The 21324-nt window shown below is 42.0% G+C and overlaps 1 protein-coding gene across 4 annotated transcripts in view; it reads left to right on the top strand.

The window, feature by feature from the left end:
* LOC129705777 (guanine nucleotide exchange factor for Rab-3A-like) overlaps positions 1 to 21324 on the top strand; it is a 57005-nt gene that overhangs the window by 14176 nt on the left and 21505 nt on the right. For all 4 annotated transcript variants that reach the window (XM_055649578.1, XM_055649577.1, XM_055649575.1 and 1 more), the window contains exons 2-4: positions 16840 to 17092; positions 20341 to 20436; positions 20710 to 20787. In XM_055649578.1, coding sequence (XP_055505553.1) covers positions 16910 to 17092; positions 20341 to 20436; positions 20710 to 20787 — 357 coding nt within the window. In that variant the 5' untranslated portion in view covers positions 16840 to 16909. The remainder of the gene's footprint in view (positions 1 to 16839; positions 17093 to 20340; positions 20437 to 20709; positions 20788 to 21324) is intronic.

The raw sequence follows: 21324 nt of genomic DNA, 5'->3' as shown, positions 1-21324 counted from the left end.
TTGTGAAACTGTCTCCGGAGAGAAGAGGAGAACTTTTGTGTTCCTTCGATTTTCCAGCATCTGCAGTTCCTTCTTAAACACTGTGTATACTCCACTGCGTTATGTCTTCAAGGTATGCCTACCTTGAAGAAGTTCTCCTCTTCTCTCCGGAGACAGTTTCACAACCTCCTCTCTAACTGTCAGTCTGAAGAAGGGTTTCGGCCCGAAACGTTGCCTATTTCCTTCGCTCCATAGATGCTGCTGCACCCGCTGAGTTTCTCCAGCTTTTTTGTGTACCTTCGATTTTCCAGCATCTGCAGTTCCTTCTTAAACACAGTTATCAGCAATCCTTCTACATAAACAGGCAAAAACTTACAGTACTTAGGAATCCGTATTTGAGACCACATTATGATGGTGTGACAAATAGAGGAAATGTATTTCCAAGAGTCAGTTGAGGCCAGTGGTTGGGTTGGAGGTAAAGAGAACGTTATACGGCAAGTGATCAACACTTTACTTGGTATGGGAGTGCTTTATGTGGTATATTGATGGGAGCCTTATTCTGCTGCCAACTCATACATCAATATAGCACCTTTTCATTTGACAGGGCATCTCACCAGTTTCTCAACTACTGAATTGTTTTTGCATAATGGTGATTGTTGTAGGGAAACACTGCAGTTAATTTATACAAAGTAAAGTCCATGGTCAGCAATGAAAAGCTGGAAGGGAAAATAATAACTTTAGCATCTATTCCTCTTCATTGGTTGTGTGTAAAATGTAGTAGGTAGATGCTTGGTGAGTACGGGCTAGAGCTTGACTGGTTCATTCAGTAATTAATAACTTTCTGAATTGTGCTGTCTCTGCAGGCTCAAATACAAAGAATGGCCCTTGAATCTGCACCACAGAACATCAATATTTTTAGAAAGGGAAAGCGAAGGGAGAAAAATTGGAGATATTATGGGAATAAAATAAAAAAGGAAAAGAATCAAGAGTGACAAGGAAAGTCTTCTATACACTGCATGCGGTTGAAATCTGCAATGCACTGCCTGCAGATGTTGAAGTAGACTTCAATGCCTTCAAGTGAGAATTGTTTGAATAAATGGTGAATATATAGAGTGAAACTAGTGAATTATACTGGTGGTGGTGACAAAGACATGATAGGCTGAATGGCCACCTATGCAGTAACTAAGAAGCCTTTTCTTGCAGCCATCTGCTCTGAAAAACAAGATGCTAACTTAAATCACAAATTTCTGAATATTCCAGATTGTAATTATTTTGGTGGAATAATACTACTCTTGACCTTGCAATTCTGACCATACTTCCATGATGCAGTTTACTATGGGAAATGAAGGTCATTCATTCAACTCTCCTGTGACTCGTCACAAGGACGAACAATCCAACTGAAATGACATTGAATGTACATTTCTTCCAGCTCATATTCCGATAGTAGTGCAGCTCAAACACACAGCAAATATTCAACCCGATCCAGAAAAAGTAAAATACATTTTTGATGTGGAATATAATAGAGATGTACTAACTGTAGCTATGTATTGACTCTGTAATGAACCAAGTAACATAGTGACTTAATTTAGCATGCACTAACAAGAAGGCCAGGGATTCATTAAAGACATTTTCAATTCTTCCTATAACGTTCAATATATTACATTTCGGATATCTCAATATCTGCTGTTTTAGCCAGTGCTAGATTTGGAGATTTGATTGATTCAATAAAAAGAATCAGTGATATCCTTATTTGAAAATTCATTGGGATTTTTAATACAGCAATAGAAATAAATGGCTTAAACAATTTTAAGAAGTGGATAAAATCAAGAAGGCTTTCTTCTGAATTTATTCTTGACATGGACAACTTTGGCAAGTAGTTTTAATTCCCCACTCCCAGTTGATCTAGGAATTAGTGATTGATTGCTTGAGTGTTTGCTTTTTCGCTTATGTGGTTTGCTGGGCCACTGTCAGAAACTCTTGTAGGTCAAACCTGGTGTTGGTTACCTTTTCAGCAAAAAATTACAAATCACTTTTATTTATTGTGAACCAGTCATTTTTATATCACTTTCTAATGAGTGGTTATAATCTGCAACTTGCTGCCTGTAAAAGTTGTCGAAATAGTGTAGTCAGGAGCGGCACAATGGTGCAGCTGGTAGACCTGCTGCCTCACAGCACCGGAGACCCAGGTTCGATCCTGACCTTGGGTGCTGTCTGTGTGGAGTTTGCATGCCCTCCCTATCATCGTGTGGGTTTCCTATGGGTACTCCAGTTTCTCCTCACATCTCAAAGACATGCAGTTTGCTGGTTAATTGGCCTCTGTAAAATTGTCCCCTGTGTGCAGGGAGTGGATGAGCAAGTGGGATAGCATGGAACATGGGTGATCGATGGTCGGCGTGGACTCGGTGGATTGAAGATCCTGTTTCCATTCTGTATCTCTAAAAACTAGTCGGCGTTTTTGAAATAAAATTGGATGGCATTGGATGAAAAGTAACATGAGGAAAGAGCAAAAAATTGGGTGAACAGAATTGCTGTGCACTCATCAACGACTCCTCCCACAGTTATTAACAACGCTGAAGCCTGTTTGATGAACCTGCCAGCCAGTGATGGATCAGTTTGCAACTGCAAGCAACCAACTGATCATCCTTCCAAACACTTATACACTGGGCATCAGCAGTTTTAACATCACCCCGACCCCCTCTGCTCTGGTAGTCATTTGATTAAATGATCAGTGTGCTGGATGACTTGGACTGAAAGTTTGTGCCCATATCTGCACCTGAAAGGAAGTTGGTTTTCATCTAGGAGAAGACATGTCCTTGTCAACCACGGACCTTTTAAGCATAGGTGCAGGGCCAGCCGGATCCTCAGTTTCTCCTGGTGGTCAAAGATCTGTGTAAAAGCTGAGGATCCAGTGGGCCTAATAAGCATTTCTGAAATGCTTCCATCATCCAGGAGGAGCTGAGGGACTAAGCGAGTGGGATTCCGAGGCCCATAAAGCCCCTTTCATTCAGGAGAAGTTGAGAATCCAGCGTATACTGTACGGGCACCTGATAGATTTCCATCATTCGTCCTTCATAGGGGTAAAGAAAGCGTGGGAATAAATTTGTCAGATTTAGTTTAAAGTGGGGAGGAAGGAGGGAATAACACATTTGCTGTTGAGTAAAACCTTTGTGACCCCAATATTCACAGACCAATCCATCATTCTGTTCATTTGTGGCTTGTGACTGTGCTCGTGGAAGCAGCAAAAGATTGTGCTTTTCCAGGAATCTTTTCCTGATCATACGCATATGCATGCATAAATGTCACCTCTGTACTCTTAGTGTCTACTATGTGATCTGATTGCATTTGAAAGAACAAGGCAAGGCAGAGGTAGCTTGTCCTCATTGCACTCGTCACCGATACATTGTGAAATCTGCATCAAAACAGAATTCCACTCGTAGAGTAAGGAAAAGCTTGGTGTGTTGCTGCTTTTCTCATGTTTTTATGTATAACGTTTATGCATAAAGTTTTTATGTATAAAGTTGCATTTAAGTACGGTAATCTTGGTACTTTCTTCCAAAAATGACTTGCAGTATGTGAAATGTGTATGATCGGAATATAAATGAATAATCAAGTGGAGATAGAAACAAAAAGCTGGAGTAACTCAGCGGGAAAGGCAGCATCACTGGAGAGAAGGAATCGGTGACGTTTCGGGTCGAGACCCTCCCATTTCTTCTCTCCAGCTTTTTGTATCTATCTTTAAACCAGCATCTGCAGTTCCTTCTTACATGAATAATCAAATGGGATTTATAGACTTATTTTCCTGCTTCTATTCTGACTGCACTTCACTAGAATCGGTGAAAAATCACATTCTGCAGAGATAGCCTCCATGGCTCTCAACAGCCTTGGTATGTCAGATACACATGATGAATTGGAAAGGACTAAAGACTGTACAGTACTTGAGAGTAGAAAATACATGTTACGAGAGGTGACTTTCTAGATTCTGAGATTCAAAGTGTTGAAATCTTGTCGATGTGAGTTCGAAGTGTATTTGCCTGCTGCAACAGTCACTGCAAGTGAAGCTAATTTAATATGTGTGAAAGACAAATTTTTCCATTAAAAGCGATGATACAGAAATCCAAATTCTCTGTTTTTCTTTGCTCTTTGAGCAAAGGACGTGAGCTGAGATTTCAAATGCAACCACATTGTGTCCTGCTGAGCCCAGTGTTATTTCTGAATGTGGTTAGGGATTTGGAAGAGGAAGTGCAGTTCCAGCCTATTCTGCTGACTGCATTCATCTGCACAGAGTTTACAATGTCAGATCCCCAGAAATATTTAAATGAAGAGCAGGCTTTGCCTGAGTTAACTTTTTTAAACACGAGCCAAGTTCAACACGCACGTCATACCAACGACTACAGGGGATCAGATGTCTCTCTGTAAACGGCACTGATAATTTCTCTGTTAGCTGGTGAGATGATGTGCTGCAGGTTGACATTGTTACAACAAAATTGAAAGGTCAGTGAGTATTGTATGTATTAGGTTTTCAAACTCCAGCAGAATTTAAAAAATGCTTTTGGTCTGTTTTCACAACTGGGAATAATTACATACCACCCACGACTTGGTACTCCTGTCAGCAAATTCAGTTCTTTCATTGCTGAGCTAATGACTGCTGGTAAATGCTGTGGCTAGGGTGGTGCCAAACTATATTGCCCAAAATTTGCGATCCTGTTCTCAGTCTGGGCTGTTTGCTGATCTTGAAAGAGAACTGCAAAGTCTAGAGAGGGGACTGTGATGCTTAACTCAAAAACTGGGTCTTCGGGTCTCACTTAAGGGAAGGATTTGTTGCGTTTTTTGCATTATTTTGCCTGCTATCATTCGCAGTCATATACTTGTGCTGAAGTGAAGTGTGGAATGGCCATTTTGACATGCCAGTAACTGAGCAACATGCATTAGGGCAGCTTCTTACACTGAATGACTTACTCTGAACTGTTCAATATTACTCCCATTTAAACCATAGTAACCTCTTCAGCATCTACAAGCATCTTTAGTTCACGTCTTAACCTCCCTAAATGTAATAATTACTGTCAAGCTCTTTCATTTGACATCCACATTGGAGAACACAAACACAAGACACAAAATTAGAAAGAAGATTAACAATGCCGGAAATCTAAAAGGGGAACAAGATTTTGGAATTACATGGTAATGGAAAAGACCATCTGGATGAGGAAGAAAAAAACAGATGCCACTGTGGACCCTAGTAATCTACTTCTTTAATCAGCTGGTTGTTTAATGTAACATCTAGTCCCGTTTTTCCAATTTGCACCCCTATTGATGAGAGATACAGCATGGAACCAGGCCCTTCGGCCCACTGAGTCCATGCCAACCATCGATCACCCCTTCACACTAGTTCTATGTTATCTCCCGTTCGCATCCGTTCCCTTCGCACAAGGGGCAATTTATAGAGGCCAATTACTTCCAAAACCGCATGTTTTGGGGATATAGGAGGAAACTGGAGCATTCGAAGGAAACCCAAGCAGTAATAGGGAGAAGGTGCAAACACCACACAACAGCACCTGAGGTCAGGATCAAACCTGTTTTTTGGCACTGTGAGGAAGCAGCTCTACCAGCTACTCCACCGTGCCGCCTTATAACATGTGCTTTTGTGCCATTCATTTTTATATTAATTGTTGGCAATAAAACTGCTTAGAAAAGATTTGTAATGCAATGGACGTGTCAATGTTTTTTTTTGCTGCTCAATATGTGTTTTGTTGATGATTATAAATGGCAAATATGTCTTGCCTGAAATTCTCCATGAAGGTTATAGATTGTTCTTGTTTAAATAACAGGTACATTTTGCATTTTGTTTTATTCTTTGCTTTAAGTTTGGTAAGAATTAAAAGTGAAACGAAGGATTTACGAAGGGGAAATCATGCTCGACTAATCTTCTGGAATTTTTTGAGGATGTAACCAGGATAATGGACAAGGGAGAGCCAGTGGATGTAGTGTACCTGGACTTTCAGAAAACATTTGATAAGGTCCCACATAGGAGATTAGTGGGCAAAATGAGGGCACATGATATTGGGGGTAGGGTGCTGGCATGGATAAAAAAATTGGTTGGCAGACAGGAAACAAAGGGTAGGAATTAACGGGTCCCTTTCAGAATGGCAGGCAGTGACTAGTTGGGTACCGCAAGGCTCGGTGCTGGGACTGCAGCTATTTACAATATATATTAATGATTTGGATGAAGGGATTAAAAGTAACATTAGCAAATTTGCAGATGATACAAAGCTGGGTGGCAGTGTGAACTGTAAGGAGGATGCTATGAGGATGCAGGGTGACTTGGACAGGTTGGGTGAGTGGGCAGATACATCGCAGATGCAGTTTAATGTGGATAAATGTGAGGTTATCCACTTTGGTGGCAAAAGCAGGAAGGCAGATTATTATCTAAATGGTGTCAAGTTGGGAAAAGGGGAAATACAACGGGATCTGGGGGTCCTTGTTCATCAGTTCACTGAAAGTAAGCATGCAGGTACTGCAGGCAGTGGAGAAAGCAAATGGCATGTTGGCCTTCATAACAAGAGGATTTGAGTACAGGAGCAAAGAGGTCCTCCCACATTAGTGCAGGGCCCTAGTGAGACCACACCTGGAGTATTGTGTGCAGTTTTGGTCTCGAAACTTGAGGAAGGACATTCTTGCTATTGAGGGACTGCAGCGTAGGTCCACAAGGTTATTTCCCGGGATGGGGAGGATTATCATACGTTGATAGATTGGAGTGGCTGGACTTGTATACTCTGGAATTTAGAAGGATGAGAGGTTATCTTGTTGAAACATATAAGATTATTGAGGGTTTAGACATGCTAGTGGCAGGAAACATGTTCCCAATTTTGGGGGAATCCAGAACCAGGGGCCATGGTTTAAGAATAAGTGGTAAGCCATTTAGAATGGAGATGAGGAAAGTTGTGAGTGTGTGGAATTATTTTCCTCAGAGGGCGGTGGAGGCTGGCTCTCTGGGTGTTTTCAAGAGAGAGTTAGATAGAGCTCTTAGGGATAGCGGAGTTAAGGGATATGGAAAGAAGACAAGAATGGGGTACTGATTGTGGATGATCAGCCATGATCACATTGAATGACGGTGCTGGCTCGAAGGGCCGAATGGCCTATTCCTGCACCTATTGTCTATTGTCTAAATATATAAATAAAGGAATCTGAGAAATTACATTTTATGATTTTCACAGAATAATGGCAGATGTGGAATTCAAACCTCCATTTGCTGTATCAGCAAAATTCTCAATGTTCCTCAGACAAACATCCTTTTGTAATAAAACATTGAATTATCTGACTCGGCATAAATATCACCTTGGGAAATCAGCTTGTTGTACAGATTGAATGTAGAGGAGGAAAAGGCTGGATCATTTAACAATTTAGTTACAACTGGAGACCTGGGAAGCTTAAAGCACGACAGGGTTTTCCACTTTCCATATGTAAAATAGTAGCTGTAAACTAATTACCAACTGTGTCCGTAACTCTGTGGTTCAAAGGAGAACAATCATTTATCAGTTTAGACTTTAGAAATACAGCGTGGAAACAGGCCTTTCGGCCCACGAGTCTGTGCCGACCAGAAATCCACCTATACACTAGCAACATCCCATACACTGGGGACAATTTACAATATTTTTACCAAGACCAATTGCCCTACAATCCGTATGTCTATAGAATGTGGGAGGAAACTGGAGCATCCGGAGAAACCCATATGGTCACAGGGAGATGGTTCAAACACCGTACAGATAGCACCTGTAGTCAGAGACTTGGGTTCGATCTTGGCACTGTAAGGCAGCAATTCAACTGCTACGACAGTGCGCTCCTACATTGTTATCATGTCTGACAAGATAGAAAATGCTTTGCAGAATAGAGCAAGGGTCTGGAAGAACTGATTAGTAGAAAAGTGAAAAGCAATAAATGTTGTAGACACCAAACTGGGTTAATGTCCACAGTTATTTTACACTTGTAATTTGTTGGCCTCACTTTGTAGTGCAACTAAATTAATAGTTTTGATGGGATCATCTCTGTGTACTAGAGAGAAATCTCTCCTTTTCTGGCCACAGAACAAAATATTATTTCAAGTTGACCTTATAGAATCTGATCTTGTTTTATTTTCTCAAGTTTAATCTGCTCTCACTATATCCTTAGATCTGAATGAAACATAAGCATACTTTTTGGTAAGAAAGAACTGCAGATGCTGGTTAAAATCAAGGGTCTGAAGAAGGGTCTCGACCCGAAACATCACCCACTCCTTCTCTCCAGAGATGCTGCGTCACCCGCTGAGTTACTCCAGCATTTTGTGTCTACCCATACTTTTCGGTGTTTATTTTTCTTCTGTTTGCCCATTACACATTGTACAGCAATGAAAGTTCATTTTGATGAAAAAGAATCACTTCCAATCATACAAAGTGTACTCGGTCATGGAGGCTAAGGAGGTATAGATTACAGCACTGGGAATGTTTGGGAATAGCTATTCATTCTGAATATGGTACATCTGAAGGAATATAAGAGGCTTTTGGATATGCTGGGGGGGGGGGATATGGATTATGTGCAGGCAGATAAGAGTTGGTCTTGGCTTCATGTTTGGCTCGGACATTATGGGGAGAGGGGCCTGTTCCTGTTCAATACTGTTCTATGTGTGCACCTTCGGCAAGTCTAGAGTGGTTAGAAATTTTGAGAGCAAACTTGATTGCTTGGTACAGATTATTAATGTTCCTATTTGCAGTTTTGATTGTGAATTGTTTTAACTATATTGTCGTGTAATTTGTATTATTTGTTTTCTTAAATTGTACAGTTCATTTGGACGTGTGCAGGGATAGGAAAGGTTTAAGAGGGATATGCGGGCAGGTGGGACTAGCGTAGATGGGGCATCTTGGTCGGTATGGGCAAGTTGGGCTGTAGGGCCTGTTTCGGTTTTGCATGATTCTATGACTCTCATTCCAAGTATGAACTGATGTTGTACCTGGTCCTACATTTATTTGATACTCTGTCTAGTAGAGTGTGGATTATGCATTCGAAATAATATGATGAAGAGCTGCCTCGGATCAGTGTACAGAGATCCTAGATTTCTGGCAGGTTTGTTAGGATTTTCATTTATAGGACAGCTTGACAATACTTTGGACTTCTGTGATCCCTGGTATTATTCCAAATAATATTGTGAGGGCTGCTTAAATATTTAGTATTACATTAAAATTGAAAGCGATCACCCTGGGAATTCAGTTTAATAAGAGTGGTAGGAGAGGGTAGTCGCCTAAGGTGGTTGAAGGAGGAATGAAAGAAGAGGATTGGCTAGTCCTCTCCACCGTGTCATTTGAAGAATAACACACATTTTGCTGTGTCCAAGGATGTGGTCACTGAGGTCCGCCAGCAAGCAGAAGTTCACCATCTCTGTGGAGACAGCTCTGCCCTTGGAGTTGAAGGTTATTGTACCAAATCCCAAATTTCTTAAGCTACTGAATCTATCCAAACAATGCAGGCTAATATTTGCACCTTCCTGCAGTTTGTAGGCTTGCACTTCATTCATTATAAGTTGGCTCCTCTTGCAAATAACTCCCAAAGGGTTGACATAATTAGTCTCCAATTGCCGCCTTCACATCTTCTTCAGTGCTGTCTATATCTCCGGCCAATGGAGTGAAAGACTCATACAGCACGGAAATAGGCTCTTCAGCCCACCTTGAACACCCTGACCAAGCTTCCCCCATCTACAATATCCCCATCAGCCTGTGTTTGGCCTATATCCATCTAAACCTTTCCTATCTATGTTCCTGACCAAATTATGTTTAAATGTTGTTCTCGTACCTGCCTTAACTACGTCTTCTGGCAGCTCGTTCCATATACCCACCGGGTGGAAAAGTAACTTTTATGGTTTGGCTACTTTCTTCTGATCTTTACGTCTCATTCTTAATGTTTGCAGAATATGCTAATGCTCCAACTGTACAGGTTGTCAAACTAAAGACATCCATATCCATTCAAGCTTCCTATGATCTCAGTGTTAGCTTCCTGGTTTCACCACAGACATAAAAAAAACCCAGATGGATTAAAACGTAGCTTTTCCAAGTTATTTGGCATGGATGCCACTGAATTACTTTAATAAAAATGAAATCCATTAACTTTAATTGATGTGCTAGGTGGGAGAAAATAATCAAGATCGACTTTTGACTGAATCTAAACCATGATCTATGTGTATGTGTATATTTTGGGAATGTGTCAAAGTGTGATGGTATCTTAACATGACTTAATCCAGCAGAAGCAATGTGGCACATTGCACCTTTGCTAATCCTTTGATAGAGGTGGGAACTAATCTCAACCATTGTTCCCCATGACCCTGCAAATGGTTTCCCTTCAATTATTAATACATTTCTAAGACCCTGTGTTTTGAAACATTTTATGATTCTGCACATCAAGGAAATGAATTCCAGGTAAATGAACAATCCAGCAAAGTACTGGTCATAGGTTGAAGTTAATAACTCTGACTGGACATCATGCAGGAGATATGATCATGTGATATTTTGTCATGAGACATTTGGTATTGCCATTGGTTTATTACTGTCACGTGTGCCGAGATACAGTGAATAGCTTTGTTTTGAGTGTTATCCAGGGAATTCATACCATATACGAGTACATCAGGTAGTGCAAAACAGAGTACAGAATATAATGTTACAACTGCAGAGAAAGTGTAGATAATGCTCAAGATCTGCAACAAGATTGTTTGAAAGATCAGAAAATGTATCTCTTGTATGTGAGAGGTCTGCTCATGAGTCTGATAACCGCGAGGAAGACGCCATTCTTGAATGTGCTGGCATGTGCTTTTAAGCTTTTGTATCTTATACCTATACGATACAATGGCACTTTATTGTCAGACCAAGGTCTGAAATTTATTTTTGCATACAGCCATACAATAAAATAAAGAAAAGAACATAACACTATTGTGAGTCCAACATAAAACATTTCCACACAGCAGAATCAAAACGTTTCTCACTGTGAGGGAAGGCACCAGTCAGTCATCTTCCTCTGATGTTCATCCGTGGTTGGGGCCTCCGGAGCCCTCTGCAGTCGCCGCTTCGGGTGGCCCGCCGCTCAGGCCCACTCCCCGGGATGTTGGAACTCCGACGTCGGGACTGGAGGATATCCTCGGCGGCTTGGACCTCCGAATCGGCCGCTTCCCACCAGAGTCTGCGGCTCCCGACGTCCCCAGGCCGCGCCGGGAGGAGATTCACTCTGGCGGCACTCGATAAAAGGCCCCAGGGACTCCGTGATGTTGGAGTAAGCGCCGCCTGCGTTGGGAGCTCCGCGAATCAGAGCTCTGCGATGTTGGAGCTCCGGAGCTTCAAACGGCGATCCAGGTAGGTATCGCCCGTTCCGCGGTGAATCCAGCGTCGCGCCGCTGCTTCTGAAACTCTGGTCTGGTCCCCGTTCTCCGGTAGGAAAGGCCGCTCCGATCCAGTTGGTAGGCCGCGAGGGGGGGGACGAGGACGCGACTTGGAGAAATAGTCGCATCCTCGCCAGGAAGCGACTGGGAAACGGTTCCCCCCTTACCCTACCCCCCTCCCCCACATAGAAAAACGAAAGAATCCCTAAAACAAACTGTTTAGACAAGATGAGAGAATGGAGAAGTGAGGATGATGGGGGTGCGAGTGGTTCTTGGTTATATTAGCAGCTTACCTAAGGCAGCATGAGGTCTAGAATGTTTTGAAACATTTTATCCTGCCTCCCCGTTCTCTGCCCCTACCTCACTAATCTCTTCAACTCCTCATTGTCCCAAGGAATTGTCCCCTCTGCTTTCAAAACTGCTGCTGTTACACCAATCTTAAAGAAACCTGGTCTTCATCCCTCCTCTCTCATTAACTACCGCCCAATCTCAAGCCTCCCCTTTCTTTCAAAAACCTTGGAGCGTATCGTTGCATCGCAACTTCATTCCCACCTCCTTGCGTATAACCTACTTGAACCCCTCCAATCTGGCTTTCGCCCCCTCCATAGCACAGAAACTGCTCTCCTCAAAGTCCTCAACGACCTCCTCACCTCTGCTGACACTGGTTCCCTCAACATCCTCATCCTCCTCGACCTGAGCGCAGCCTTCGATACAGTGAACCATAACATCCTGCTCACCAGACTCAAAGACCTCGGCATTGAAGGCTCTGCACTCAGCTGGCTCCGTTCCTACCTTTCCAACAGATCCCACTTCATCTCTCTCCACAACCACACCTCTGCTACAGCCACAGTCACTCAAGGCGTTCCCCAAGGCTCCGTACTCTGCCCCCTCCTCTTCATCATCTACATCCTCCCCCTTGGTCAGATACTCCGCCACTTCAACCTGGACTTCCACTGTTACGCCGATGACACCCAGATCTACCTCGGCACCAAATCCCCCCACAACCCCCCCCTCTCCCATATCAACTCCTGTTTGTCAGCTATAAAAACCTGGATGCAACATAACTTCCTCAAACTCAACAGCGATAAGACAGAATTCCTCCTCATAGGCTCCAAAGCCACACTCAGCAAAATCAATAACCCCACTCTCACCATCGAAGGCACCACTTTCTCCCCATCTCCCCAGGCCCGCAACCTTGGCGTGATCTTTGATTCCACCCTCTCCCTTGAGCCTCACATCCGCCATGTCATTAAAACCTCCTTCTTTCATCTCCGCAACATCGCCAAACTCAGACCCTCTCTCACACCTCCCGCTGCTGAAAGACTCATCCATGCCTTCATCTCCTCCCGACTGGACTATTGCAACTCACTTCTCCTTGGCATCAGCTCCACCTACATCAACCGACTCTTACTGGTCCAGAACGCAGCCGCCCGACTCATCACCCACACCAAATCCTGACATCACATCACTCCAGTCCTCAAACAACTTCACTGGCTTCTCATCTCCCACCGGATCACCTACAAAATCCTGATCCTCACCTACAAAGCCCTCCACCATCTGGCCCCCCCATATCTCACTGACCCCCTCTCCCCCTACCAACCCTCACGGTCCCTCAGATCCACATCAGCCGGTCTCCTCTCCATCCACAAGTCCAACCTCCGCAGTTTTGGGGACAGAGCCTTCTCCAGGGCAGCTCCCAGGCTCTGGAACTCCCTCCCCCAACTGATCCGCAATTCCGTGTCCCTCACCATCTTCTAGTCCCGCCTCAAGACCCATCTCTTCACCTCTGCCTATCCTTAGCCCCACGTCCCCCTCCCTTTTCATCTGTGCATTACTTGCCTCGTATTGTGTTTTGAATTGAATTCTGTCTTTACTTTGTGTACTAGTCATGTCTCTACTATTTATTTCATTCCCCTTACATGTTTTTCCTCTACCTGCTAAATTTTTGTAAGGAGTCCTTGAGACTCTTGAAAGGCGCCCATAAATAAAATTTATTATTATTATTATAGAAGGTGTGGATGTTGGGGGGTTTGTGGGTTGGTGTTGGCTGCTTCGTATGATGGAGTTTATTTGCTACTCTTTTTAATTTCTTGCTGTCTTGACAGAGCAATTGTCACACTGTGTTGTGATGAATCGGGATAGAATGCTTTCTATGACATTTCTGTAGATATTGGTCAGAGTCCTTGAAGACATGCCAAATTTCTTGAATCTTCTGTGGAATTTACATTGAGTTATAGGGGTATGATATGGAAGCACAAGATGTTGCAGGCGTTGGAATCGTGAGAAAAACTCAAACTACTGGGGGGACTCAGTGGGTCAGACAGCATCAGTGGAGGGAATGGACAGATGACACTTTGGGTTTGAACCCTTTTTAGAACTGATGTAGGTTGGCAGTTAAGATTGCCTCATCCCCCAATTTTCCTCTGTCTCATTCTAGGCTAGTTAAGGTGTATTCTGCAGTTTCAGACTTTGTCCCCATCTCCATTAAGTAATTTCCCCTTGGACTGGCCAGTATGACTCCCGGTTAAATGGTAGCACCAAGCAGAGTCAAACGGCAGTTTATGAGCTAGTGATAACACCTCAGCAAGTTCATTTGTATTTCAGCGAATCATCAAGTATTATTGATAGTAGGTTGTGATAGCAGTGTTCTTTACTCTCTGAATTACAAGGTAGATATGAGTGTATGGAGCTGTCAGTTATAAATTGAAGCTTGTATATCTGCCAAGCCATGATCATATTGAATGGCGGTGCAGGCTAAGGGCCGAATGGCCTACTCCTGCACCAAATTTCTATGTTTCTATGAGAGTACAGACTGGGCAATGAACAACCAAGACTCCTAAGAGATTACTCGTAAGAAATCCCAATTCTACCCAATTTCAACAATTTGTTTCCATTTGTTTAGATTTTGTTAATATGCAAGCAATTAATTTGAAAACCTATTTATTGATCAATTTAATTATTGATCTATTTCCCCCAACCCCACACAAGTTTTCCCTTATCCACAAAACATGCCAAAGGATCACACCATCCGATTATGGTGACGTAAAACAAATAAATCACACATGTACAGAAAGATTTAACATGCATTTTGAAATAAAAGGTACACAATTTTGCATAATTGACTTAAGTTACCTATCTTTTGAATTAACATTTTGTATACAAGACCCTTTTTTATGCATTGACCCTATTCCATTGTGAGAGTTTGCGCTGTCCCAATGAAATGCGAATTTTCCATGTCGGTTTTCTCTGTTCAGTTTCCAGGTGTTCTCTAGATTTCAATAACTTATTTGCATTACAATTGATTGTACAGTTAGCAGGAATAAGAATAGTGACCAGCTTGGGTATGTGCAGCACAATGACAGTATAGTATCAATATTCTACACTGTTTGATCAAGTGTAGAATATGTTCCTTTACTGCTGGGCAACTGTGGCACCAAAATCAAAATAAGACACTATTAGTCTCAAGTATGGAACAGGTCTACAGGCCGGGGCCTCTTTGCACTGCAATGGAGTTGGAGCTGTTAATGCTGACACTGGCACTTCTCCCGACTCAGATGTCTGGGGAGTGTGGTGATCTCTAAAATGTTGGTTCTTTAGTATGATTCAGATCATCACATTCCTGTGGCTTGCAGCACACAGCTCACTGGAAAGACTGCCTGTTGGAGTGTGGATTGAAGTTTTTTTTTCGGTGAATGAATTGAGGTGGGTTCAAGGATAAGTTGGACTCAATTGCTCACTGAATAACATCTCAATGTTGAATAACATATCAATGTAGATGTTTTATGAAGTGGGAGATAAGAAGACCATAAAACATGGAAATCAGGTGACACCATTTGGGTTTGAAAGGTCTGCAGTTGTAGTATGATTGAACAATATTGCATAAGAAACATGCTAGTTTTGAGATTTAAAAAAAAAATGCATATGAATAGATTACATTGTTGTTATCCTAGGTTTTGCCAAAACGTAGATGTAAGGAGAACAAAATGGTGGGTAGATTTTGTTTAAATACTGTAGCTGAATTGTATGTGTGCAATAAAATTGGCAGTAGGTGTTTGCATAATATGCGAATCATTAATCTTATGCTTCTAGAAAGTATCAAGGAAAATACCATTATTTTGGGGTACTATTGTACAGCATGTATTGAAAACATTAATATGTAGTGTGGTGTCCATGGTAACTAAAAGTATGATATTCAAAGGAATGGTAGTGGTAGGTATGGGTGGAGAGGACAATTGGTTGAATATTACACAAGGGAGTGATGTCCTAATGATCGAACAGCTTGTCCAAACTCACTGCCTATGTGAACGTTTGATGAAATATGCTGCAAGAGTGTCTTGATTTCTTTATTGATCTTAATTCATTTGCAATAAATAAGTAAACAATCCCAAACGTCTTGAAAAAAATTGTCTTTTAGATTTTTTTATCTGATAAAATCTCTGCGGGCTATAATTGCTCTATATTTATGCATAGGTATGAGATCAGTGACCAGGTAGATTGCAGTACATTTTGATGTTAAGATGACTAAATTTTATTGTTGCCAGCTTTAATTTAGTTTTAGGTGTGTTTATTAGAAATTGAAACCTGACTGAAGATTTTATTCAATGGACGATACCAGATTTTGCCAAACACTAATAAAAACTGGGGGGAAAAACACACCTAAATTGAAATAGATAAATAACAAAAAAAAACTCGGCCTAGTTATACTTGAATGGTCAGATGACAATCTATTCAATTGTATCAGATACTGCTTAGCAGCTCCTGTGTAAATGTATTTGTTTTGTATTTGACAATTGTTATACTTCACAATATACTGAGCAAGATGATTCTTCCATTTTCCACTTGTGAACGAAGTTGTCACACCTGTGAAGGTACCTCGGTTCTTTCCCCCCTGTGACTCGGAACTCGGTCTCCGAAGCATCCAATATACCAGTGATATCCCTCTTTAAATATATTTCGGTATAATTTTCAACCTATTTCTCTTGTATTTCTCTCTTATCCCCTTTTTCCTTGTTCCCTATCATTAGAGATATCTATTTCTATTCTTTTCTCTCTCTCGATCTTGGTCCTTCTCATTTATGTCCCATGTTTTTTTTCTTCTGGATATGCTACCTTGTTTTCTAAGCTTCATTATTTCCCCCACTTCTCAATTCTTGTCTACTATCTTTTCTCTGGCTGATTCTTTACTTGAGGAAGAGAGGAGACATTTATTTAGCAAGAGGGTGGAGAATCTGTGGAATTCATTACCATAGACAACTGCGGACACCGACATTGAGCGTTTTTAAAGCGGAAATTGATGGATATTTAATTAGTAAGGGTGTCAATGGTTACAGGGAGAAAGCAGGAGAATGGGCTTGAGAGGGAGAAGTAGATCAGCCACGATCAAATGGTGGAGTAGACTCAATGGGCTGAATGGGCGATTGGAGTGGTTCGTCCCACTGGTCTGGATGCATCACAGATATTCCTTTCTATCTTTCTACCAGGGAGCAGAAGCAATCTGTTGGGAACCAATGTTTGGTCAGTAACCGAACACTCAACACCTGGAAGGAAGCTATGCCAATGGATGATGAAGCTGGCTCTGAGCTGCACTCAGCAGATGCTGAACAGAACTCAGAGCCCATGAGTGAGGAGATGCTTCGCAATGCATATCACCTTTCCCGGCTACGGAGCTCTTCAGTAGAAATACGGGAGAAAGGGTCTGAACGGCTGAAAGAGGAGCTGGCAAAGGCACAAAGGGTAAGTGGGCACAGCCCCCGAGGTGGCAAAGGAGTTTCTTCAACTATTTGGTTCACCACACTGACTGGTTTTATTGCGACCCTCAAATGGTAACAGTGCATCCCTCTCTGGATGGAGCTGAACTTTAATGCCCATTTGGTTATATTGGTGAAAAAGAAACTATTTTAACCGGTTGGCATATTAGGGAACACACTGGTGAAATCACACATGTAAAGCTACATAGCTGAAAGCTTACTGCCTGTAAATTATTTTGTGTAGTTTTGTCTTTTAAGTCTTTTAGGAAGTGGAAAGTGAAATTGTATGGACAGCTGTATTGTGTCATTACATTATACCATATGATTTATTTATCCTGATGTGATTTTGAACATTTTCATTAAAGTTTTGTGTGTCAATCTTTTGACTCCCCAAAACGTGCGTGCGTGTGTGCGTGCGTGTGTGCGTGCGTGTGTGTGTGTGTGTCTGAAGAGACACCATCGAGGCAATTAAAAATCTCTCTCCTTCCTATCTCTCTCTTCATATTTTTTGACCAGTTCTCTCATTCTCTCATTCACTTTCATCACTTTTCTCTCTTCCCCCCCCTCTCCTCCCCCCCCCCCCCCCCCCCCCCCCCCCCCCCCCCCCCCCTCTTCACCCCCTCTCTCTCCCCCCCCCCCCCCCCCCCCCCCCCCCCCAGTGTAGGTCATATTGGTCAGGTCTTTAAGGCAGTATGAAGGAATAAGGGTTGGGGTGGAGGGGGGTGATAATCTGAGGTTCATTATCTGACAGCATGGTAGGAGATTGGGGTATAGCAGAAATCCTTATCTGAAGGTTTATTGTGGAGGGGGGGGTGGGGCGGGGGTGAAGAGGGATTGTGAGGGTCCAACTTTTGAGTGAAACAACAGTTGGGATGTTGGTGGCATTGTGGGAAGTCTAAAAAGTGAAAATGCCAGACCGAAAGTAGTCCACAGAAGCCATTGTGAAACTCTTGAGAACTTAGGTTTCTTAATATTGTATTAACTCGTTAAATACTCTATAATTTAAAACCTTGTTTACCAATATGATTAGCACTAAGATTTGCATTTTATCTCCATAAAACTCCAAAGAGCAGCATCTCATAAGATTTGACAGAAATACAGTTGCTGTACTAGAAATGTCAGCGTCTGAGGTAATTAGATGAGATGTAATTAATAATTACCCTGCTCATGAATGTATTTTCTGTAATTCTTTGAATTACTGATGATTCTCCAATTGTACTGTACCCAGAGGACCATAACATTAAATCAGGCTTTGTGAGATGAATGACTTTATATTGAACAAAAACCTTTGGTAATCTGTGTAGGCATTTGTGTCATTATATAAATTCATAGTGTACTACTCCGCCGGTGCCAGAAATCTCTGCAATGTGTGCAGCAAGATGTTTTGAAATACAAATCCATCTTTGCAGCCGACCTCTCAGATGCAGTTCAGTGAGAGAATTTTCACATTCTAGATGTGACAAACATCAAATAGGAGATAATTGGGAAATGTGTCTGTTTAGTTTACCACCTTACATAATCACACATCATTAAAGTCCATTGTGCAATTTGTGTGAAATGAATCGAATCTCAAGTTGGGCAGGGACTCTCTGCATCAGGGCAGGGGGAATGTCTGTCTCCAACAATCTATTAGTTTTAACAAACTGTTGAATTTGACTGGGAATGACTGAGCTCAGTCTGAAGAATGGTCTTGACCCGAAACTTCACCTATTCCTTTTTTCTAGAGATGTTGCCTGACCCGCTGAGTTACTCCAGCATTTTGTGTCTATCTTTGCTGAATTTATAGATGCCCAGCTCTGGTTGTCCATGTAATCAAATCCTATGCAGATGTATAAACAAGGAAATTCAGATGCTGGTTAACCAAGAAATACTACATGCTGGTTAAATGCTGGAACCCGAAATATCATCTGCCCATGTTTCCCAACGACGCTGCCTAACCCCACGGAGTTGCTCTAGCATTTTGTGACTCTCCTGTGTAGATGTGTCCATCTGGTTTGAAAGTGTCAAACAATAGCACTGCTACACACCACAAATTTGTAATGCATCAATAGTCATCTTTCAAACAGTTAATGTAAAGAAAACAATGAAACTTTTGAATCTGCAAAGTTCTTGGCACCCGTGGAGGATATTCAGCCCATTGTATCCATATCCAACATTTTTAAAATTCAAAACTTACTAATATCAATTATTTTGGGGAAGAAGTGAGGACTTAAATGCTGCTGCCAATCTATCAACCAATATAGTTGATTGCGGAAGTTAGCTTTTATTGAGCTAAATAAAAAGCTCCATTACAGGAACTAGTCATTGCAGCTATAATGTGGTAGTCTATTGCAGTGTAGATCTAGTAAAAACAGAACAGTACATTGTGTGTTAGTGTATATTGCTCCCAGCCATTTAAAACAGTGTATTGTGTAATCTAATATAAACTTAGATATGGAAGATACTCCTGTTACAAAATGAGAATGCTGTAATTGTTTGATTTTTTTTCCTTCCACTCTTTATGTTCCCATTCCTATTTGGGTACCAAGTGATACTGGATACACAATTCACCGATGCTGTCAAAAATGGTCAGTTGGCAGAAGTGGTTTAGACAATGATTGCTGTCAGATATTTTGACATTGCAGCAGCATTTGTTCCTGTTTTCACTTCGTGCCCACAGACATGGACGTTTAACCAGAATGTGTTGAAAGATAAGTGTTTGGAGCATGTGCAAGGGCTAACTATTCCATTCTACTTACCGCATCGGGCAATGGTGCAAAGGCCAAATGCCTACATGCATTCATGCTTGATTATTTAGGTTCGAGCGTGGATGTTCCTTGTTTTTGTACCTCGGGAATATTTTAGAAGGTGAATTTACATCCCAGCCATTTAATAAATCGCCCAATGATGGAGGTACGTGTTATCGCCATTTAGTATATTTTCATTTAGAGATATAGACCTTCAGCCCACCAAGTTTGCACTGCCCAGCGACCTCCTTTACACTATCGCAGGCTATGCACTAGGGACAATTAACAGTTTTTACCAAAGCCAATTAACCTACAAACCTGTACGTCTTTTGAGTGTGGGAGAAAACCGGAGCATGGTGAGAAAACCCACGTAGTCACAGGGACAACATATAAACTCCGTACAGACAGCACCTGTAGTCAGAATTGAACCCGGGTCTCTGGCGCTGTAAGGCAGCAACTCTACTGCTGCGCCATCGTATGACATGTCTTTATCTTGTTCTTTTGTCAGGAGTTGAAGTTGAAGGATGAAGAATGTGAGAAGCTGTCTAAGGTGCGGGAACAGTTGGAGCAGGAGCTGGAAGAGTTGACAGCCAGTCTCTTTGAGGTACTGCTAGCAATACAGTCTCTTGCCAGTTTTGTAGTGCCTGAGGTCCATGTTTCCCTCATCAATTGATGCATGAGGTCCCCTCCCCATCCGTGTGTTCCCCCCGTTGGGCATGGCCAACACACCCTTTTCTTGGTCAGTGATTCAGTGTGTGAATAGTTCGACTGATGAAGGTGAGGTTGACAGTGTACATCCTCCATACTAAAATTGGGAACTATTTAAACACAACAGACATTGTTCCCATTCTTTAATTTCTATTTTTCTTCTAAACAGGAAGCACACAAGATGGTGAGAGAAGCAAACACTAAACAAGCTACCGCTGAGAAGAAGCTTAAAGAAGCTCAGGGAAAGGTAGGGTGCCTCCTTTCAGATGACCCGCAGATTGACTTGCATTCTATAGGGCGGTTCGGAAGGATAAATACCATGGAATGTTCAGGGTGTGCTGGCCTACATTTTCCCAGGAAGAGATGCCCTACATTTAGATATTATCACTTGGCCATGAAGTGGCAGATACATGTCGGCCTGCCTAGTAAGAGATGTTTCTCTAATGTGTCAGGTACTTGCCTTATATTAATTATCATCACCATCTAATATTGATTATGACAGTGGCGCAGCTAGAAGAACTGTTGCCTCACACCATCAGAGACCTGGGTTTGATTCTGACCTCAAGTACTGCCTGTGTAGAGTTTGCACGTTCTCCTTGTGACCGTTGTTGGTTTCCTTTAGGTGTATCAGTTTCCACCAACATCCCAAAGACTTACGGGTTTATAGGTTAATCGGACCCTGTAAAATAGACTCTACTGTGTGGGAGAAGATGAGAAAGTGGAATAGCATAGAACTAGTGTGAACGGTTAATATTTAGTCGGTGGGGACGGTTTTCTGAATAGA

Source organism: Leucoraja erinacea, chromosome 18, assembly GCF_028641065.1.
Source record: "Leucoraja erinacea ecotype New England chromosome 18, Leri_hhj_1, whole genome shotgun sequence".
In the NCBI taxonomy this organism is placed as follows: domain Eukaryota; kingdom Metazoa; phylum Chordata; class Chondrichthyes; order Rajiformes; family Rajidae; genus Leucoraja; species Leucoraja erinaceus.
Note: the sequence above shows the minus strand (reverse complement) of the source record. Positions and strands in the feature narration are given on the sequence as shown.